We start from the raw sequence: 24,137 nt of genomic DNA, 5'->3' as shown, positions 1-24,137 counted from the left end.
AATTGGCTATGAGCCATCTGATGCCTTTCTACATTGAAGAACAAAACAAATAACATTTTGATTTCTTTAGAAAAGGAGGAAATTGCTTTATTTTGAAAACTGTGACAGCTTGCTTCTGAGCACCAAGGACATCAAGGGCATCACAGACCAGAGAGAAGGGAAGCCGTGTGGAGGGTAAGACTTACCGTTGAGCCACTTGGAGTTGTACTGTGCGGTGCGGAGCGGCGGCAAGATGCCCAGGCTTCGGTAAATGGCAGGATCGCGTCCCGGGAAATCCATGGCCGTGGCAGCATAGAGCTCCCCGCCGGCCGTGAGCAGGGCTGTGGAATTGTGCTGGGGGCTGTAGGGGCAGCGTGCCATGCCGCTGATCTGATCATGGATCTCGGTCAGGTTACTCAGCTAGAAGTGAGGACAAGAGAGAAAAGTCAGTGATCCCCCTCATGAAACCCCTTTAATAGTGTTAATGGATCAGATCCACCCAACTTGCAAATGAAGCACATACATTTGGGGCTCAGAGCACAGGCCAGACATCCACACTCTGACTTCGATGAGAATAATATGCTGTGGTGACTGTCAGAGAATCTGGCGATCAATCTTTCATCGTCCTGTGAGAGTTACTGAACCCCAGGCTGTTGGATACTCACCAAAGACAGAGTAAGACTATCATTTATGACTTCTATTCATAACACACGAGGCAATGTAGATTTGCCCACTTATATTACAAAACTCAACTTCAATGTTTATAGAAGTACAAACTGCAAGAGAAGTTAGGTACAGGTTTATCAATAAAAGTGGATTAAAATTGTGTGACTAGCCCAAACTGTTCATGGGTAAGGATGTGTGGACATTTAGCAACCACGTAACTCAAATTTCCAAAGCTTTAGATTTTAGTGTCCAGAGAGGCAACTTAGTGTCTCGCAGTCCACCAGCAGGACTCCTGCATTTGAGAAGATGAACCATCACTGAATGAGAAAAGGTCTCTGGGTGGTTGGAAGAGGTGATCTTCACTCCATTGGTTTCTTTGCTCCTCAGTTCAGTTCAGTCGCTCAGTAGTGTCCGCCTCTTTGCAACCCCATGGATTGCAGCACGCCAGGCCTCCCTGTCCACCACCAACTCCCGGAGTTTACTCAAACTCATGCCCATTGAGTGGGTGATGCCATCCAACCATCTCATCCTCTGTTGTCCCCTTCTCCTCCCACCTTCAATCTTTCTCAGCATCAGGGTCTTTTCAAATGAGTCAGCTCTTCTCATCAGGTGGCCAAAGTATTGGAGTTTCAGCTTCAACATCAATCCTTCCAATGAATATTCAGGACTGATCTCCTTTAGGATGGACTGGTTGGCTCTCCTTGTAGTAACAGAGCAGAGGGGTGAGGCAGCGGCTCAGATACCCTGCCTGCTTTATTACACATGCGTGCTTAGTTGCTCAGTCATATCCGACTCTTTGCAACCCCATGGAATGTAGCCCACAAGGCTCCTCTTTCCACAGGATTCTCCAGGCGAGAATACTGGAATGGGTTGCCATGCCCTCCTCCAGGGGATCTTCCCAACCCAGGGACTGAACCCAAGTCTCCCCCACTGCAGGCAGATTCTTTACCATGTGAGCTACCAGGGAAGCCCTTATTACACGTGTAGACCCATGTAAACTAATTAAAGTCTTTAAGCCTTAGATTGTTCTTCTATAAAATGATGACCCAAAGGATAACCACCAGGCTGGGTGGATGCGAGGTGAAGTGACTGGGTTGCTGCAAGGTGCACAGGACAGGCCATGATACCTAGGGCTGTCTCTGTGAGCATCACTTCTTATCATCATCATCCTCTCTTTATTTCCAGTAACTGAATGTTAACTTGAAAATAATGAATAGTAAAAGAGGAAGATTAATTCAGCCTTTGAGAGAAATTGTGTAACCAGGAAATTAATATAATGATATTTCTTCATCATTTCTTGTTCCCTGAGGAAGAGCAAATGAATATTCCAAATTAGGAAGATTACACGGGTGCTCTGAGAACCCTGCGATTCTACAGGAATGAGACCTGGATACAGAAAAGTCCCCTGTTCATAATGACAGGTCAAAAGAAAAAGAAAGAGGGTGGGTAATAACTTTATTTTTCCTAGGGTGCCATTTGTTTGTTAGTTTGCTTTAATTTTTCAACATGTTTCTTATTCAATTTCTAAATTGCGTTTTCTTTGTTTGGATTGTGATTTTAGGTCATTTTAATACTTAACACTATCTCTGCAATGAAGCAGGATGAGAAAAAAGGATATGTTTAGGATTATCTCTAGGGTCACTGTTGGAAAAAAAGCTGGTAGAAATAGCTTGAAAGAATATTTAAATTTAATTAAATAAGCTTATTATATAACGTGTAATAAAAAAATACATCAAGTATTTATTCAGTTTGACAAAACATGCTTTGAATTAAAATGCAACTCCTTGGAGAATAGCAATACAACTTAAAAGTGGTGTTTTAATGGGCTGTTTGGGTTTTCCTGGCATTAAAATCTATCAAAACTCCACAGGAAGCCATACCGTGCGGTTGGTGCAGACAGGCGTGAAAGCGTTGGTTCCACACGTGAATAACCGGTCACCACCCACCAACAGTACCCGAATGTAGTTCTGACATTCCTCCTGGAAAACAAAAACGAAAAATAAAACACAAGAAAAAGGATTAAGAGGCCTGAGCTCAAGAGGAAGGTGAATACGAAGATGTCTTGTCTGTTCAATAGATTAAAAGTTAATTGACCACTACAAACCGAACACACAACCTCCTCTCAGATACTGACCAAAAAATAACAACAAAAGTCTTAAATAGTTTGCCTTCTTCTGCACACTTGCTCAACAGAGGATATTTGTGAAGATTAATACATGTTCAGTTAAAATCTCAAAGCATGTGTCTTCTTTTGATGAACTGGGTTTCATTTTGCGTTGTATTTGAGAACAGTGAAAACTCTAAATTGCCTTTGACGTATGGTAGGAAAATAAATAAAGGAAACTATTAGAGCGGCTCATGAAACAGCAGTTTAGGAAACTTGCCCAGGAGCTTCAAACACCATGGTGAATGCTTCTCCAAATACGAGGGTCACATGTGAAGCTTTGATTACAACCGAAGCAAGTTTTAGATTAAGTTCTTAAATTGCTTTGTGTACACCAAGAATCTATAAACATGTTTGATTTTTTGATGAAGAAGTAAAATACAACTCTAACAAGTAAACGATGAGGGTTGAAAGCCCATGCTAAGGGAGTGAATATTTTTATGGTTGCAAAACATACATATATATCTGGGGCATGGTCATAGTAGTACAGGAACATTCAGCTACAAAGCTCTTCATTCAGCCAGCAAGGATTTACTGATTAGACACTCTATGGTAGAGACTGGAAGAAGTCACAATCCAGGCCCTGGTGTGTGGAATTCACTCAGTCGTGTCCAGCTCTTTGTGACCCCATGTACTGTAGCCCACCAGGCTCCTCGATCTATGGAATTCCCCAGGCAAGAATACTGGAGTGGGTTGCCTTTCCCTTCTCCAGGGCATCTTCCCTACCCAGGGATTGAACCCAGGTCTCCTGCATTGCAGGCGGACTCTTTACCATCTGAGCCACCAGGGAAGCCTGCATCTAGGCCCTTGGCACAAAATTAAAATACATGGAGTTGCCACATGCTCTATTAAGGAAGCACAGGAGAACAGCATAATGCTAATTCTAGAGGGCAGGGGAGGGGAAGGGAGGAGGTATAGGAAGGCTTCCTGGATGAGGTGACGCCTAAGGTCAATTTCAAAGGAAGAGTAGGATTTGGTGCCACTTGGCACTTGCAGGATTTTTCTGAGAGAAGGAGGGAAAAGACATTTTCAAAAGGAAGAATGGACTGTGCTGGGGAAAGCATGGTGCTTTCACTGGGAACAGAGGAGGCACCGCATAAGCTGGGATGCCAGACAGGGACCAGGTGTGTCTGACCAGTGAGTGTGAGTGTACTTTTTATTCGGAACGTGAAGGGGCCAGTTTATATTTTCCCTGCAGTGGTTTTGACCTCATCTGAGGTTTGTTACTGAAGGACCAATCAGGAAGCCATGTGGATGCAAGTGAAGGTGGGAGACTGCAGGTCAGCAGACAGGTAAGGAAACCACATCCATAATTCAGTCCCTCCTCATTCTGTGCCTGGACCACAGTGTGAGGTGTGAGGGGGCAAAGCCAGACTTCAGCAAATGAACAGGACGTGGGGACTGACCGAACACCTGGACCTAGAAGATGCTGCAGGCTGACACACTGGTTTCACTCACACGTTTCCCCAGTCGGGAGGATCTGGATTGGTTGGCACAGAGACGCTCTCTTCAATGAAACAGAACCTCAGTCTCCATGAAACACTGATTTGCCGTAACTCAGCTTGCAGCCTGGCCTAGCTGTGGATGGAAGATGAGCTAAAACACTTGAATTTGCTTTCTAAACATAAAATGAACTATTAAAGGTACATAATTTACCTAATATTACTGAAAGTGAAAGTGAAGTCACTCAGCCGTGTCCAACTGTAGCCTACCAGGCTCCTCCTTCCATGGGATTTTCCAGGCAAGAGCACTGGAGTGGGGTGCCATTGCCTTCTTCAGGGTGATTGTGGATTTTTGAGATGAGATCAGCCTGGATTAAGGTGGGCCCTTGTTTGTGCTCAGCTGCTCAGTTGTGGCAATTCTTTGCGACCCCCCGGACTGTAGCCTGCCAGGCTCCTCTGTGCATAGACTTTTCCAGGCAACAATACTGGAGAGGGTTGCCATATCCTACTCCAACCTAATATTACTACTAGCAATAACAGTAACAAATTAGCATTGGCTGCTAATCTGAAGTACTTTGAGGAAAAAAAGGAGAGAATAAAAGATGGAAGTTAAGTATCAGAAGAATTCAGAAATGAGTGTAAACAGAAGACAAAATCCTGTGCTCTGTGACAGCCTGGAGGGATAGGATGGGGAGGGGGGTGGGAGGGGGGCTCAGGAGACTCACACTGATGTATGGCAGAAATCATCACAATATTGTAATTATCCTCCAATTAAAATAAATAAATACATAAAAAAAAAAAAAACCAACTGCATAACAAAGGATGAGATGGTTGGATGGTATCACCGACTCCATGGACACGAGTTTGAGCAAACTCGGGGAGGTGGTGGAGGAAGGGAGGCCTGGCGTGCTGCAGTCCATGGGTTGGAAAGACTCGGACACCACTGAGTGGCTGAACTGAACTGAGAAAGCTGCTCCAGATGGGGAGGCTTGTTCTGTTCTGCTCTGCTTTGTTTTCATAGCTGGGGAAAGGGAAGAAGAGTTTTAAAGAGAAAGAACAAGACCAGACTTCAAAAAGGCGTCTCGGCCTCCTTTCCCAGGCTCTGAGAGCACAGAAGAGGGCGTGCAGCTGCGGGGAGCAGAAGGGCACAGAGACAGGATCACGGCCGTGGTGGAAACACCAGCCCTAATCGCATAAATGAGGGGGCTCCAGAAAGACGTCTCGGGGAACACAGGGCTCAGCGCGCTCTGGATGGCCGGACCGGACAGAACAGACGCAGCAGTGACGCTGTAATGATGAATGAGAGAAAATTACAAACAGCGCAGAGACTTTTGAGGGGAGTTTGTTTGTTTCTGTTGCTGCTTTTAGACCTCTTTCAAGAATGAGTCAAAATGTAAGAGAAACATTTTGTTGGTTTTCCTAAGCAGGAGACTGACACAGGTAGAAATGCGTTAGGGACAGTCACGTCACCGTGAACTTGGGGGCAAGGGTGAGTGACTGGAACAGAATCATTCCCTTCGAAAGAGGTGGTCTCAAGGCTGAGTCTTACAGACCCGCTTAAGAAAAGCAAGGGTCTCTAATTAATTATAGGAAGAGAAACAATCAAGATAATTTATCTTCATCTCCCCAAAGAAAGACAAAGTGCAAAGAAGGCTGCAGGTCAATAACTGTCCTGAAGGCCCATCACAAACTTGATGGAGAACAAGAAAGATGGTTGGGGATGTGATAATTCGGATGCTGACATGTGTCAGAGCACAGGGACAAGTCCAACCAGTTATCAAAAAAAAAAATCTTGGAAAAAACATATGAGGGAAGATACCAAATTATCTCAATTAGTGAAAAGTATGTTCTGGTAGTCAGGCCCTTTGAGAATACCCTCTCCTCCCAGAAGGCCCTGCTGTCTGGGAAGGGGTATGTGTGCCCATGTGTCCCCAGTCAGCTCCTCCATTTCTTTGTTGTTTTTTTTTTTACATTCTGTTTTGCTTGGATTTTCCCCAGTCTCTCATTAAAAAAAAAAGTTATTTTCGATGTATTTATAAAGCAAAATTTGGTGTGTGTGATCTGCACAGGTTGTTAGCATCTAATCTGAAAGAATCTTCCATTTTTGGAACAATTAAGAATAAAGAATACAGAATAAAGGCAGTACTGTAAAGTACTGCCTTCACTGATTAACTCAAGGTCTCTAAATATTGGCACTTTGGATGAAAATGTTGTTTACTCCCTACATCACCAGGTTCCCAGGCAGGATGGTGGTTTGTTTTTCTTCTCTGGAGTTAACCTGTTTAGGAGCAGAATCTGACAAGCGGGAAGCAGGATACAGCAGGGGGAATAATGCACAGAACACTGGATTCTAATCAAAACTCTCCCACTGACTAGCAGAATCATTCTAGGAACTTGGTGTTTAAAATACTGAGATGAGATCACAAACAAGAAGCTTTCGAAAATTATAAAGTATAATTCATGCATAAAGGAACTCTTTTATTCCCTTAATAATCGGCTGTGTTTCCTTTGTAAAGTTGTTAAAGGTCATGGTGGGAAGGATTTTGGTTTAGACATAATGACCCCAAGCAGACAAAGAGCTCTTGTTAGCTCACAAGTGAACTGACTATTTACGTTTAAAATAATATTTGTGTCAAACACATTTAAATAGTTCTAGAAGCCAAATTCTATAATGGGGTTTCAAAAATAACAAATGACAGATTTTATTAGAAAACTGTTTTGAACCCACAAACAACACAAGACTTCGCCCTCCCTTTTTCGTAGATGGAATGTTTAAGACCTTTCAGGCCAAGTCACCCCCTTTCTCCCAAGTGAGCTGGAAAAGTTTAAGTGGAAACGAATTCAAAGCTCACGAAGAACTGGCAGTCTCCACCCACCCTTCCCTGCTAAACAGGCCCAAGTCAAAGATCTGGCTATGTTCTCTTGACCCCGAGTCCCTAAATGGTCACTTTAATGGACTGTACATGAAATGATGCTTGGGTTGGTCCCAACTGCACCGGGAAACTTGAGGAAATGTGTCCCCTCCATTCCCACCCCCTGCAGTCCGTGGAGGAATGTTTTCTCCAGGGAACCTGAGTGGGCAAGGGTGGTACGACCCCCACAGCCACAGCCCCCTCACCCATACTCCACATTCCTGTTGCTACAGTAAAATGCATTATGTGGAGACGCACAGACCATTTTTTTTTTCCTTAGGGCAGGAAAAAATGAGTTCACTCAAAATGGCTGGCATTTTTCTCATTTTTGAGATGTCACATTTTGCCTTATTCTTTTTTTATTTCAGGGAGAGGGGAAACTGTCAATCTGTGTGTAAAATTTTCATATTACTATAGCACCGACCAAAAGACAATTGAATTCCTATTTCTAAGCTCCAGGTGAATAAGAAAATCCGAATTCCACTCCCCCAAATAGATGTTGTATTTTAGTCAAAGGAACTTGAGGGAAGTGATCTGGGCTCTGGAAGCGTCAGCACAGGGAAACTGAGGTTGTGTGACCTCTGAATTCAGGGACTAGCCCTGGGGAGTGGTTTATTTCCTCCCATGCTGGGTTCCGAGAGCAGGGCTCAGGTCTTTTAAGAAAGCGACAGGGATGCTAAGTAAGAGAGGAACTAGTGAAAAAAAAGGAAGAGCCTGGGAGGTCCCTCTGCTCTCCCTGCCCTTGGACCAGCCCAGCAGCACGGTCTAGGTTCTCCCTAATCCAATCATGTCATTCTGTGCCAGTGAACTTCACCGCAAACAGTTCTGCTACAAAACCGAATTCTGTTACAACCAAGCTCAGGTTGCTCAAAACTTGTCTGTGAGTTTATCAGCATACTTCATGCAACCTAAAAGAACATGCAGTTTCTCTTTCCCACAGTGTTGGCACTTTGAAATTCATCTTCATCTGTCTTATAGTCATCTTCAAAAAAAACAAAACAAGACTCCATCCACAAACGCAGTTTGAATCAGTTTATAATTACTGAGGTTTGCCATTGTTCTTAGCCTATTAAAACCAGAAACATGTGGAACATAAAGGTATGATTTTCTTTGAAAACGTTTGTTTTGCTAGTTTTCTTTCTGTGTATCAGCAAGCCTCAATCACGTATAATAATGATTCACTCCTTCTGTGAATCAAAAGTGTATTCCTGATGAGCATGAAAGATGGCCTTTGCAGTGTGTTTTCTGGCTTTTGCTTGCTTAATTTCTAAGCACCAAACAACCAATAATCACAGCTTAAGGCAAAATATGGGCCAATTTTGATTCAGCAGAAGCGACTCTGCACCCCGAGGAGTAATAATCTACTAGTATAAGGTTACCACAAGATTGTTTTAAAATTAAAGACTCATAGTCTATTAGCAGGAGAAATCTTGGCTAGATTAAGTAACGAATGTTCTCCTGTAACACGTAGGAGACTGAAGTCCACTGAGACGAAGAGGATTAGCTGTGATTTTTTTAAAGTCCATGAAATGAATACATAAGCAAGATCTAGATGAAATACGAAAGGACCCTTAGGGAGAGTAAAATCTAACACAATGTAAAAGTTGTCAATATATTTACCATCTTGGGGAATTACAGCCAGAATTTTCAACTGAGTCATAGTCTGGCAATGTCTGGAGATATTTTTGGTTATTTTTGGTTGTCCTGATGGGTGAGAGGAATTACCAGCATCCAGCACATAGAGGCCAGGACCCTGGTAAACATCCACCACTAACAGGACAGACTACAGCGGGGAGTGATTCGGCCCCAACATCAGGAGTGCTGAGAGCAGAACCCAGATGAAGGGGCCTGTGTCTGTTCACTCCGTAGTGGAGTGAAGTTGAACAGCCACCACAGGCTGTGTCCTGGGATCAACATGAATCCACTGGCCCAGCTCCCAGTTGAGGAGTAGGGGGCTGGGTAATCAACATGCAGACTGATCAGGAAAACAAATGGCTACTGAGAAGTGATGCAGTGGGGTATGTGGGAGATGGAGGGTAGGGTGGGACAGGTGAGGCAGGAATGCCCACAGACAGGGGACACACGAGTCCAGGGAGACGGGCGAGGGAGGAAGGGTGGAATGATAGCAAGGCAGGTGGGGAAGGCTTAGGATGGAGCCCTAGAGGCAGAGGTGGGCACAGTCACCCCCAGACCCAGGGCTACCAACTACACATGTTCTCAGACAAGCCTTAGGACAGGCAGGTGTCAACAGGATTTTTGGCTAGGTTTCCCAAAGCTGACTAGCACTGCTCATGGGTGTATCATAGCCCCAGCAAGCAGGAAGAGGAGGAGAAAGATCCAAATTACTAAAGGGAGATGAAGACAAGACAATAAAGGAGGGAAAAGAGGACAAGTAAAAGGTTTTTCCAGTGGTCATGTATGGATGTGAGAGTTGGACCATAAGGAAAGCTGAGCACCGAAGAATTGATGCTTTTGAACTGTGGTGTTGGAGAAGACTCTTGAGAGTCCTTTGGATTGTAAGGAGATCCAACCAGTCCATCCTAAAGGAGATCAGTCCTGAGTGTTCATTGGAAGGACTGATGTCAAAACTGAGACTCCAACACTTTGGCCACCTGATGCGAAGAACTGACTCATTTGAAAAGATCCTGATGCTGGGAAAGATTGAAGGCAGGAGAAGGGGATGACAGAGGATGAGATGGTTGGATGGCATTACCGACTCAATGGACATTAGTTTGGGTAAGCTCCGGGAGTTGGATGGACAGGGAGGCCTGGCATGCTGCAGTCCATGGGGTCGCAACGAGTCGGATACGACTGAGCGACTAACTGAACTGAAAAGGGAGAAGAAATCCCAGGGACCCAGAGTCACCAATGTCACCAGACAAAGGGACAGTGTTTGCCTGAGAACCACGGCCAGAGCAGTCAGTGTTTCCCATCAGTGGATCTTCCTAGAAGAAAGTCGCGTTTCCAGCCCTCACACCCAAGCTGATCTGATTCCCCCTTTTTCACTGCTCAGTACAGAGGGTCTTCCTTGAAGAATTTCTTGTGTGCCCAGGAGGAAGGAACAAAAGTGCAGGAATCCACCCATCAACCATGTTAAGTGTTAGAGGGCGGAGAGGAAAGGCATATAGGAAGTCCCTTTTCAAAAGCTTTATACCTAATGTATACAAATTCCATTGAATTTATTATAGAGGTAAATAAGTTTACTATGTTCTGATTCATTTATTTTGGGGGGAATTTTAAGAGACAATATTCTGATTCTTTGGAACTTGGTGCTACCTTCAAATCATCTGTGTCTCTGATGACTTCTCTCAGAGGAATTTTTGAGGTTAAATAACTTTCAGTAAATAGCCTTCAGCAACTTCTGCTTTTTATTAATGTCTCCAAGTGTTTCTCTAGCTAAGATGGCATTTTCTTCCTCCTCTTCCTTCTTTCTAGCTCTTTCCTCAGTTTTGGGAAACCGAATGACTAAGTATGCTGAGACCTGCCTCCGTGTATGTTTCTCAGAACTGCTGATTTAAAAGACAAAGAAGCAGGATGAAACTGGACAAAATAAAGTACGGAACAGCCTTGGACAAACACAGGTGGTAAGAGGATGCTTGACCAGCGCCCTCTCTCCATCTACTGTATATCTCCCAAGCTCTTGGCCTTGGAATCGCACTTTGCACAGAAAGCCCTCTCTGCCATTGTGTGTCTGCTTCTTCTGTAACCTTAAGTGTGATTCACATCGGAAAGGCCCACATTCCAATAAAGTAAGACAAGCACTAACAGAAGGATCCCTGGTGGTTCAGACGGTAACAAGTCTGCCCACAATGCTGGAGAGCCGGGTTCGATCCCTGGGTTGGGAAGATCCCCTGGAGAAGGCAATGGCAACCCACTCCAGTATTCTTGCCTGGGAAATCCCACGGACAGAGGAATCTGGCAGGCTACAGTCCATGGGGATGCAAAGAGTTGCACACGACTGAGCGATTTCACTTTCTTTCAATAGACTGAAACATCATGAGTTTATGGACCAGCTGCAGAAGAATTCCCTCAGGATGATCCAGCGTGATTTTCTCGAAATATAAAATTCCTTGGAAAAAGGACTCAGGCCTCTTACTGAGCCGATCAGTTGTGTGAAGGTAGATTGAAGAATTCATGCTTTTGAACTATGGTGCTGGAGAAGACTCTTGAGAGTCCCTTGGACAGCAAGGAGATCAAACTGGTCAATCTTCAAGAAAATCAACCCTGAATATTCATTGGAAGAACTAATGCTGAAGCTGAAACTCCAATACTTTGGCCATCCGATGCAAAGAGCCAACTCTTTAGAAAAGACCTGATTCTGGGAAAGATTGATGGCAGTAGGAGAAGAGGATGATAGAGGATGAGATGGTTGGATGACATCACTGACTCAATGGACATGAGTTTGAGTAAACTTCGGGAGATAGTGAAGGACAGGGAGGCCTGGCGTGCTGCAGTCCATGGGGTTATGAGTGAGCGACTGAACAGCAAGACCTGTGATGTGCACAGGAACTCAAGAAATGTATCTCCAACCTTAGTGATAATCTTTCCTCGGAAATTTGAGGATGTAGATATTCATACGGAGACAGAGAGAAAGAGCTCAAGATGTTTGTGTTAGTCACTCAGTCGTGTCCGCCTCTTTGTGACCCCATAGACTATACCCCTTCCAGGCTCCTCTGTGCCTGGGATTCTCCAGGCAAGACTATTGGAATAGGTTGCCATTCCCTTCTCCAGGAGATCTTCCCGACCTAAGGATCAAACCCACATCTCTTGCATTGCAGGCAGATGCTATACCATCTGAGCTACTAGGGAAGGGCCTATGTTTTAAAATATGTTAGACATATTTTAAAGATATGCTAAGATACATTATTAAAAAATCTCAAATCATTTTTGATCTAATAATTAAATTTATTTTATAATTACTTCCTGGAGTGAGCTGCAAGGTATGATTGCTGTGCTGTGCTCATTTGCTCAGTCGTGTCCAACTCTTTGTGACTCCATGGACTGTAGCCTCCCAGACTCCACTGTCCATGGAATTTTCCAGGCAAGAATAACGGTGTGGGTTGCCATTTGCTCCTCCAGGGAATCTTCCCAACCCAGATATCAAACCTGCATCTCTTGTATTGCAGGCGGATTCTTTAACCACTGAACCATCTAGGAAGCCCATAAGGAATGATTAGGGGGAATTAAAATAGTATTTTCAAAATTCAGGTCCATATTTTTCTAAATAACATCATAACCAATTAATTTCATGTCTCATTCTAATGATTGGGAGGGCAAATTAGATCTGCTATGTTCTGAATCTTAACAACTGATGTTGTTCATCTTATTTTAAACGGTAGAACCTTGAGAATATCCTGTGTGTATATTTTGAATCTTGCTTCATTTTTCCGTTTCCATGGCATCATAATCAGGAATAACCTTCACATTAAAATGTTCTACGTACCGGCCTTCAAATCAGTGATGACATGCCCATAACAGCGTCCTCCTTACCTGAGACTTGCCTTTGCTGTAACAGGCCTTCTTGGTTGCTTCATCACACTCCCATTCCACAGCCTGTAGGAAACACCAACGTGACAGCGACTATTAGGACTTTGATTGAATAAAAGGAAAACAAATAATAAGGCATTGGTACCCAGAAGAGGTAACACAGAGAGGCCATGGCACCTAACATTTTCATACTAACAAAGTTTACACAAAATGCATGTCATCTTGAGCTTTCAAATGGAAGCATTTTAAAGGACTCACCCCTAAGTATTTTCATTTATGCAGCAATAATGTGATATTTCAAACGTCACCGTAAGACAGGCACACGCTATGAGTCAGTGACTCTGACGCACTGATGACAGAAACACTCACTTCAGTGCATCACAGAATAGATTCTTAAGATGCTGAAGACAGAAGCCTTGAAACAAACCGATCTAAATCCTCATTTGGACACGTATAACTTAATAGTCTGTCATTTATCAATATTCACAGATAATGAAGCAAGGTTGTCTGCATGTATCCCTACTCCCCAAACACACATATAGATGATGAATAGTCAATAAAATAAACAGCTCATGCAAAGCCCGGCTACTACTTCCTCCCAAAGCCACTAATTTCCATACTCTCATTAGCTCCCACTAAATACTGAAAGCTACAGCTTCTAAATTTCTTCCCTCACTTTCCAGTTCTAACTCACGCTGATCAATCTGATATGCATCCTTTGACATCTGATGCTAACTCACAAGTGGACCTGTGATTGGTCAAGATAATATACAGCACTTACTTCACAGGAAGAAAAGATGCCTGCAAGCTTTAATCGCTGGTATGTTGAGATTGGGAATCATATTTTGAACAGATTTAAGCATCTGCAGTATTTATATTTTCTACTATTTTATGGAATGTGCACTTTCATGGGGCCAAAATGTTTCCTTTATTCTTCCCGTCATCACAATTTTGTCCTATTTTCTTGTTACAGTTGGATTTCTGAAGAATTCAAGAGTTCTGAAGAACCAGTTGAATCATTACCAGAAAAAAAAAATTGAAGTGAGGGACAATTTGTTGTTAGTTTGGATTACTGCTACATAATAAACTAAGTGAAAAAATACTAATGGTAAATAGTATGCAAGAGAATAAAGGCTTCACTCTTCTAAAAAGGATTTTTTTTTCTAACTCTTCTAAACTGAGGAAAATAACAGAAGTCATATCAACACCATTATCTAACATCTACTTTTCTCCAAAGAATGTTACATAAGAGATTAAAATATAAAACACCACATTTTCCAAATCTTATCTTGCTTATCAAATATGAATCCACAAGAAAAGTGTTCTAGAGAGAACCACTTCAGGGCCTTTCTAACAGAAACAATACTATAACTGTTTTCCCCTGTGTAGACTTAGAGATTTTTGTCCATGTCAACATCTGATGAAAGAATTTGTTCTTTCTTCCTGTGATGTTTTCCTGTTCATAATGCTTAATGGCACCAAGAAGGTTAGAGCTAATTAGCATCTAATGCAAACAAATGACTTGAATTTCACACGAGAGAGACAGATCCTTTTATGAGAAGCGATGACACCTCAGAGAAGAGATAAGAGCTTCACATACAGTTGCATAATTATATATCTCCATGAAGCACAGATAAAACAAGTGCATTACTGTGATTTTGAGTGGAGAGTTCCTTTAGCAGACCTCTGTATAAAAGCTCATCTTGTTGTTTTCATTGAAATAAAGATATCCGTGTGTTCACACTTCCTAAGGTAAGGGCATGTTTATGTGCTTAGTTGCTCACTCACGTTTGAGTCTTTGCCACCCCATGGACTGTGTCCATAGGATTCTCCAGCCAAGAATACTGGAGTGGGTTGCCATTCCCTTCTCCAGGGGATCTTCCTGACCCAGGGATCAAACCTGGGTCTCCTGCATTGCAGGCAGATTCTTTACCATCTGAGCCACCAGGGAAGCCCCGCCTTCACCCTTACTCAAACTCAAAAAAGAAATGATACACTATGATATTACAGTTGTTGCTTGGTCCCTAAGTTATATCTGACTCTTTTGTGACTCCACAGACTATAGCCCTCCAGGCTCCTTCTGTCCCTGAGATTTCCCAGGCAAGAATATTGAAGTAGGTCGCCATTTCCTTCTCCAGGGGATCTTCCCAACCCAGGGTCAAATTTGTGTATCCTGCATTGGCAGGCGGGTTCTTCACCACTAGAGCCACCAGGCAAGCCCACACTATGATATAGTCTTTAGCAAAAGGAGACCCCGGTATAACTTGGATTTTATATCATCAAGGGGACTTAAGAGTTATATATCACAAAGAGGAATTTGTGTTGCATAATTACTAGGCAAATTGCTCAGTGAAATGCTTTAGATAATGGGGCATTCCCAGTGGCTCTCACTGGTCTAGTGAATTTGTTGAAAGTTATTCAGTACTGCACTCTTCAGTAAACTTAAGAGCTGAAAGAAGCCGTTAGTGCCAGAGCTACAGGAAGAATATTTATCAAATGCCATCAAAATTCAAATCCTTCTGCTGAAATGGCAAACAATCAGCTTCCCATGTTTGCCTAACGTCCAAGTAGCCTTTGCATTTTCAAGATAAACACTGGCCAGGGATTGGAAGGGTATAGTAATAGAAAAAAAAACCTGTGACAGTTCTTGAATAGATATCACTACTTTATCCAGTTTACCCAGAAAGAGCAATTGCTAACATAAGTTTATTAGACCAACAGAAAATGGAAAAAATCTTACAGATTCTTCTGAAAACAGTTATTAAAAGTAGCAAAATTGCTTTCCTGTGGCATTTTTATTACAGTATATCAAGTTTCCAATAATATTCAAATCCAGAATTAATTAAAGACTAGATTGTGTAGCTATTCTGTTGATTCACTTTTACCCTGAATAGAAGACAGGATAAAAGGAAATTATATTAAGAAGATAACTGAGCTATCTTTTGTAGGGTTGAACACATGTGATTGGATATCACAGAATTTGAAAAAGAATGGAGTAGGGAAAAGTATCTTTTCCAGATTGGCCTAAAATTGGGTGTTCCAGATGAGCTCCTTATTTTTTGCTCATTCAGCAAACTAGACTTTGCCTATATGACCAGGTGGCAGCGATGGATAAAGACACTGTCACTGGAGAGAAATATGAATTTCAGTGGGACTCTCCAGTATCAGATTTCTCAAAGTTTCTCAATTATTCTGCTTGGATTAGATTATTTTTTAGCCTGGTCACAACTTTTCTTTATTCCATAAGATTTATAAATTTTTTTAATCAAACCTTCTCACTCTAATCTCAATGGAGATTTATTGTGCGGAATGAAATTCTTGCATAATTTTGGAACAAATTCCACTATGATTTACAAAGCCATCTCTCTGGTTGACTTGCATTTTAAGACACTTTCTACCTACCCACGCAAACCTGTCTTTACAATAGTCACCACAAAGGCTAAGGCATTCTACATGTAGGACCTCAATGCAACACTTGTGATCTTAATTTCTGTCTCTGTTTCTTTTACATCTTTAAATTTTTGTCATCTCTTGTCTTTTTCTGTTGCATAAGACCTGGTAAAGAAAAGGTGTCTTAATGTTTGACTCTATTCTGTATTTACTCTTCATTACATTTTTCAACAGCAGACGTATTGCAGTGATAATGTGGTTACTTGGATATCCAAAGGCAATGAGTTTGAAATATCTACATATTAAAAGACACAAAGATTCTGGTTTGTGACACAACTTTTTTGTCTGTAAATAGTTAGAAATAATATCTGTGCTATTCAACAACTTACAGAAGTGTTGCTTTATGCACACACACATTTACCACTCTCTCATTTAATATTCATTAAATATCGACCAAGTGCAAGACACCAATAGACAATGAGTGAAATAAGGAAAAACACACAGAGAGATAATATTCACACAAATCAGACATTAATTTACAATTAAATTTAAGTGACTTCTGTCAGCCTAGACAGCATCAGGCTAAATCTGAGGATGCATCCAAGGTAATTTTCATTGTTACAGAAGAATGTTCATGTCAGAATCCAGTGGTACACTGAAACTTACAACACCGTTAACTTTCAGGAAGTGACAGAACTTTCAGAGAGAGCAGGTTTACCAAAAATCATGTTATACCTGCAGAAATCCTGGATGTGTCAAAGCATTTACTGTTTCACGATACAGTACACTCTTCCCTGTTGTGCACACACACACACACACATGTTCAGATAGTGATTAACAGAACTGTGATCTCAGAAATAAATAGGATGTGAGTAAGAAAAAAAAAAGATTGGCTCCTTTTATGGACGAGTTACATACATATAAATCCACAGTTCGCGGAAGTATATAAACAAAGCTGTGTATTATCACATTCTGCAGACAGAGAAGTTAATTAGACAGGGACCAGCAAAGGCAGATACTTTTCATAAAAATGAAGAGAACAACATTCTAGGCAGATGGGCCAACACTCTTTCAGCAGATGGCTTTGCTAATTAGATACTGGCAAAAGATAACATGAAAAAAAACCACTAGTTTAATTACACAGTGCCAAAAATTAACAACCACCTGAGGGCTTTTTTAAAAAATATGTTTGCATTCATACTCTTATGTCATGGATTTCTGTGAAATGCTGGAGAATGTTTAATTGTCATGATGATTATAAACAAATTGCCAGGGACCATGAGATTGTATGTGTTCAAAAGAGAAGCAAAATGCAAACCAGTTGGAATTTGAAACAGTTGTGATTTTTATGCGACCTGAGTCAAGCGTCAATCTAGTTATCCTTGGGCAAAGGCAGTTTCGATAATTATTTTAGGGGTCATACTTGATAGGTTCAAAGCAAGTGGCAATTGGGAATTCCCTGGCAGTTCAGTGGTTAGGACTCCACACTCCCACTGCAGGGGTCACGGGTGTGATCCCTGGAGGAGGACTGAGAGACTGGCGGCCCCTGGGACGGGAAGGTGTGCACTGCGAGACATCGGGGGTGAAGAGTTGAGTCACTTTGAAAGGATTTGTCCAATCTGCCTCTCTGTCTTTACTTCTTAGTGGATATTAAGTGTATTCATTGACTTATAACATCAATTCGCCATACACCTACATTTATGTCTATGGCAAATGTAGGCAAGCCCATTTCATTCTTACTGGAGGTTTCCAAATCAGAGAATTGGAAGGGGACTTTCATCATATCTTCTAACTACTGTTTTTTGATTCTTACCAAACTGAAGTCATCCAACATTAGAGAAACAACTGAACCTCTGAGAGTCCCATACAAATGTGTTATAATCATTGTTTAAATCCTTATATATCAAAGCCCAAGATTTTCTTCCACAAAATAATACCAAATTAAACTTCATTTGATCACTGGCCAGTGGAGCTCCCAATTTGTCAAAAGCTCACTGGGGCTTTTGTTTTATAATCGGGCTTTTTAAATTCAGGGCTGTTCTTTTTAATTGAGCAGATAATGTATGAGATTCCTAGGGCTGATGTAACAGAGCACCGCAAACTGGGTGGCTTTAAACAATATAAATTTATTTTCTCACAATTCCCAAGGGGTAGGTCAGAAATCAGCCAGAATTGATTCTTCCTGTCCTCTCCCGCCTCTGGTGACTGCTGGCTATCCTTGACCTTCGTTGGCTCGTGGAAGCATCACTCTAGTCCTTGCAGCTGTCATCATACAGTCCTCCCCCTGTGTGTCTCTGTCCAAATGCACTTCTTAAGAAAACACTGGTATTTGAATTAGGGCCCATTCAATCCATTATCTTAACTAATTACATCTGCAAAGATTCTGCTTGCTAAAAAGGTCACATTCTGAGAATCCAGTTGAAGATGAATTTTGGAGGGACCCCATTCAACACAGCACAGACAGCCAGACATCATGACATAAGAAATCCTGAAACCGACAGCTGACAGCACATTAATGAGGGACATTGTTCTGCTGCAAATTAGCCAAATCTTACCAAAGCAAGGATAATAGTTTATAAAACTTTCAGTCAGTTCAGTTCCATTGTTCAGTAGTGTCCGACTCTTTGCGACCTCATGGACTGCAGCATGCCAGGCCTCCCTGTCCATCACCAACTCCCGGAGTTTACCCAAACTCATGTCCATCGAGTTGGTGATGCCATCCAACCAGCTCATCCTCTGCCGCCCCCTTCTCCTCCTGCCTTCAATCTTTCCCAGCATCAGGGTCTTTTCAAAAGAGTCAGTTCTTGCAACCCCATGGACTGTAGCCCACCAGGCTCCTCTGTCCATGGGATTCTTCAGGCAAGAATAGTAGAGTGGGTAGTCTTTCCCTTCTCCAGGGTATCTTCCCAACCAAGGGATTGAACCCAGGTATCCTGAATTGCAGGCAGATTCTTTACTGTCTGAGCCTCCTTGGAAGCCCATAATTTAGAAAACAAACAAACAACTGTACACTTAAAGCACAGAAATGTGGGTACACCTAAATTCGGAGCTGTAGCCATTCAGGAAACATTAATTAATCATATAAGCCGTTGGTTGCCCTGTCATGGAATGTATTCATTTTCAAACCCTCTGGGCCCACTCATGATCCTAGCATTGATTTTCAAGAAGGCATGATTCATCTAATGAAACTCTATAGTTACAACTGCATGGCCATGGTATGATATAAAAACTGAGGTTGATTTTGTGACATTACACATCTTATTTTCTTGGGTTCCAAAATCACTGCAGATGGTGACTGCAACCATGAAATTAAAAGACACTTGCTCCTTGGAAGAAAAGCTGTGATTAACCTAGCCAGGATATTAAAGAGCAGAGCAGTCACTTTGCCAACAAAGGTCTGTCTAACCAAAGTTATCATTTTTCCAGTAGTCATGTATGGACGCAAGAGTTGGACTACAAACAAGGCTGAGAACTGAAGAACTGATGCTTTCAAACTGTGGTGCTGGAGAAGACTCTTGAGAGTCCCTTGGACTGCAAGGAGATCAAAGCAATCAATCCTAAAGGAAATCAACCCTGAATATTCATCGGAAGGACTGATGCTGAAGCTTTAATACTTTGGCCACTTAATGCAAAGAACCGACTCACTGGAAAAAGACTCTGATGCTGGGAAAGATTGAGGGCAGGAGGAGAAGGGGGCAGCAGAAGATGAGATGGTTGCTTGGCATCACCGACTTGATGCGCATGAGTTTGAGCAAACTCTGGGAAATGGTGAAGGACAGGGAACCCTGGTGGGCTGCAGTCCACGTGGTCACAAAGAGTCGGACACAACTGAGCAACTGAACAACAACAACGCATCTTGAATATCAGAACACAGTTTGCTCTTGAGACAGCAACAATGTTGTGCTTTTAAAATGGATGTCAAGATCCCATTCCCCCTCTGCCACAGCCTTCCAGGGGGCCTTCATTTACCTGTAGTAAAAGTCAAAGCCATCTGGAAGGTACTACCAGATCTAGCCACTTACCTTCTGACTTCCTAGCCCCCATCACCCCCATAACCTGTGCTGATCCTCAGACAAGGCCCATGTGTTTTCTGTGGCTTGTGTACCAGCTCATCCCACTTTCTTGGGACACCCACCTGGCTAATGCCTATGCCTCCGGCTCATCTCTGCTCAAGGGTTACCTCCTTGCAGGGCCTGTGTGGTCCTGCATGGAAACCAGCACCAGACATTCTCAGACCCCCCTGGAAGGTGACTCCCACTTGGGTAGGCATCTCATCCCCTCGGTTCACTTCTACGTCCCCAGCGCCTGGAACACTGCTTCACACACAACGAGAAGTTTGTTCAACAGCCCGCTTGCTGCATACATGAACAGGCAGAGGAAGCTCTATGCCTGCACCCTTGAAGCGGCTCCAGGCACCCTGATGGTGCCCCCCAAGTGGAAGGGACACGTGAGGCTTTGGCACCATACCCTGTGCATCTGTGGCCAGCGCACCTCAACAATGCTTATTCCAAACCCTCCCCTGATAGTGGGAAGAGGAACAAGGTGGCTGCAGAATCCACCAGAGCAGCATCCCCAGGCTTTTAGGTAGCAAGGGCTGGCTTCATGGTAGATCATTTTTCCACAGGGGTGGGAGACGGTTAGAGGGTGATTCCAGCGCATCCATTTATTATACTGCCACTGTTCTGACAGGAAGCTGAGCTTAGGTGGTAACTTGAGCAATGTACGGAGCCACCACAAATACAGATGGAGCTCTGCTTGCTTACCACCTGCTGTGCGGTCCAGTTGCTAACAGACCACGGACAGGTACTGGTCCTCGGCTGAAGAGCACAGATTTCTACATTTTTTCTGCATTTTTTTCCTGTGCTTTCACTTCCTTAAGTAAAATCTTATGTAAAATCTCATATGTTGTTTAGTCACTAAGTCTCATCCAACTCTCTGACCCCATGGACTATAGCCTGCTGTCAGATTCCTCTGTCCATGGGATTCTCCAGGCAAGAATATTGGAGCAGCTTGTCATTTCCTTCTCCAGGGGATCTTCTTGAACCAGGGATAGAACCTGCATCTCCTGCATTGGCAGGCAGATTCTTTGCCTCTGAGCCACCAGGGAAGCCTTATAATCTCATATAAAAAAAATGCAAAAGTGGTATTTACTAAATTCATCTTATAAATATAATGCAAGATAATAGCATTAAATCATTAAAAAAAAAAAGGTGACTTCAAGTGACCCTGAGTTATAGCAAGCTCAGTATCCAATCAGTTCAATATTTTGTTTTGGTTACTGAAATAATACTGATTCATGCAAATTAAGTAGTATTAAGTAAGTTCACCTTTGAATCTCAGTTAATTTGGAATAAAACCTCAAATGATAGCAGATAATTTATTCCATGCTCTACAATAAACCAGCTTATCCGGGTAATCATAACAATAAAATTTATTTCACTGAGGGTTGCCAATGCCTTAAATTTTTATATATGGTATACAACAATGTAACTAATTTTTAATTAATAGAATTGAAATATATGCAATGCCTAAAATCCTTTAGCACCTCTAGAATTCTGAGACTTGAGGAAGCATATTTGGTTCTAAGGAACCAAGCATCTTTGATAAGCAATCTAAAGTGCTTGGAGGGACTTTCCTGGTGGTCCAGTGGTTAAGACTTTGCCTTCCAATGCAGAGGGTGTGGGTTTGATCCCTGGTTGGGGAACTAAGATCCCACATGTCTCTCAGCCAAAAAAACAGAACATAAAACAGAAGGAATATTGTAGCAAACTCAATAAAGACTTTAAAAATAGTCCACAACCAAAAAAATCTTAAATAAGCAAAATGTTTGGAATGAGATTGAATTTGAAGAAAATGTAATGGAAGCTAAGTTCTAATAACCCCACCCTATTCCTGAACATGAATGAACCCTCCCTAGATGATTTTGTGAAAAAAAAAAGTGGATTAGGAAGGAGGCCAATATCAAGGACATTATAAAATCTGGTAGAATATTTAAAATTATGACTGTCAGACACTGAGGCACCAAACAACTGTTATATTTCCAAAATGTTGCCATCAGTGAAAATGTTGCTGGAAGGTAAGCTAGCAAGCACAGCTGCTCTTGGTTTCAAAGAAGTTATTTTCAAGGATCCAAGAGAGATTGGTTTGAAAAATGGCATACTGTCCAATTCATCAGCCTAAATGTAGGGGTAAAATTGTAATTATGGAGAAATGGCTATTTTTATATATAAACTTGCTAAAGTGTTTGTATATAAAGAATCCAATACAAAGTAAATCAAGCATGGGATAAAAGTGTTGACTTCAGAGTGGATTGACTTCTGAAGGACCAGCTCCTTAATTGCATATTTCCCAAATGTCTGAAAAGTATTGCTTCAAATGCCATATTTTCAAACATACGATTACATCTTCCATCACACAGATGGGGTAATTCAAACATCACAATATTTGTAATGTTTAACAAAAATTGTGAAGTTTATTAGAAATGAAACAGATATAACACAATCAAATTAAAAGTAGGCATTCTAGCTGATATAACATTTATTCTACTCATGCAAAGAAGTACCCTGAAAGGAATAAATTGATTATGTAGTCATGAGAAATATCAGACCAAGGTGAGCTTTTTAATACTACTTGAAGACTTCACAGAACAATGACAAGAGGTCTTGCAAAAAAAATAAAAATAAAAAAGGCAGCAAATTGACACGGAATGCTCTGTTGGACCTCAGTCAACTGGAAGGATAAGCAACTTTGCATAATGAATGTTGTCTTGGAACTGTCTCCACAAGGCTAAATTTGTACTAAGGATTTGACTAAAACCTGCTTACACAGAGCACTTGACTACTGACAATCACATTTCAGATCCACAGGGAAAAGTGAAGAGAAACAATTCTGACCCTACTACAGGAATGAGTTTCCCAACCATAGAACAAGACTTCATTTAGGAATGCAGTTAAAGAGTTTCAAAGAGACTGCATCTCACAGTGAAGGAGTTTAGAAGGGATTGCATCTCACAGTGAAGGACCAATATGAAGGGCCAAGGTATTAATTTTGAGGCAACATGAGATACAGGAAAAACACTCTAGCAACCATAGCATAACGCAAACAGATACAGATTGTTTGTTTGTCTTAGTTTTGTTCTGTTGAGGTCAGAAAAATACTTTTTGTGTTTTCAAGATTCATTTGTGATCCTATATGTTAGGTTTCTCTTGCTTGAAGCATAAAGTCACTTTTATTGGGTTCATCAGTTTTGGTCCTATTTCTGTATCTTCTGGCTATATCCTGATGAATGCATTCTACAGGAACTGTGACCATAACACACAGCATAAATGTAAATACATGGATGTTTATTTTCAGTTTTTCCATCAATATTTTCTATTTTTTTCTGAAACTAGCTTCACAAAAACAAATAATACTTGGTACTCAATTCCTTTTCTCCATGGTTCTAAGTTAGAATGTGTGTGCTAGAATTCACGGAAGTTCTTATAAAGCCCAGATTATGGGTGCTTACCAGGGAATTATTCTCTACTCACTGAACCACTCAGAATTTATTTATTGCTCATGTTATAAACCCTTGCTTCCTGAGATGTACCCTACCACCACAAAGATTGAATTTATTTCAACTTCGAAACATATTAATCTCTTTGTCAGATCACAAAATATATGGAAAATCCTTTATGGGAGTCTTATTCAGCCTTAGTTTCATAAATTTTAGTTTGCAGCTGAGAGAAACGAACATTAAAATTTGTTTTCTGGTATATATTGGGGCAGTTACATTTCTCTCTTATTTCACATAAAATGTGTAGCGGGACGTGTAATTTCTGTTCAAGAAATATTACTTATAATATTACCACAATGTTAAAAGAGAACTTAATGAGCATTATTGATATATTCATTTCCCAGTTAATATTGAAGCCTCATAATTTTATGAATACCTGCTTGAACTTATTCAAGCCAATAAATAATTTAGCATTCCACAGCAATGTGTGTTTTCACCATTTATTTCATCAAGAATTTGTCTCTTTTCTATAGTATAATCAGTTTATTTATGTGCTGGGGGAATATTATAACTATTACTAAAGTCTTTGATGAGAAAGAACT

The 24,137-nt window shown here is 41.6% G+C and overlaps 1 protein-coding gene across 5 annotated transcripts in view; it reads right to left on the bottom strand.

Annotated features, from left to right (window-relative positions):
• SEMA5A (semaphorin 5A) overlaps positions 1–24,137 on the bottom strand; it is a 521,440-nt gene that overhangs the window by 182,609 nt on the left and 314,694 nt on the right. For all 5 annotated transcript variants that reach the window (XM_081521332.1, XM_081521329.1, XM_081521334.1 and 2 more), the window contains exons 6-8: positions 12,654–12,716; positions 2,526–2,624; positions 186–399 (exon numbers count right to left, since the gene is read on the bottom strand). In XM_081521332.1, the coding sequence (XP_081377458.1) occupies positions 186–399; positions 2,526–2,624; positions 12,654–12,716 (376 nt within the window). The remainder of the gene's footprint in view (positions 1–185; positions 400–2,525; positions 2,625–12,653; positions 12,717–24,137) is intronic.

The sequence above is a fragment of the Giraffa tippelskirchi genome, chromosome 8, assembly GCF_054371585.1.
Source record: "Giraffa tippelskirchi isolate mGirTip1 chromosome 8, T2T-mGirTip1v1.2.pri, whole genome shotgun sequence".
NCBI lineage: Eukaryota > Metazoa > Chordata > Mammalia > Artiodactyla > Giraffidae > Giraffa > Giraffa tippelskirchi.
The sequence above is the reverse complement of the archived record's forward strand: the minus strand, read 5'-3'. Positions and strand labels throughout refer to the sequence as shown.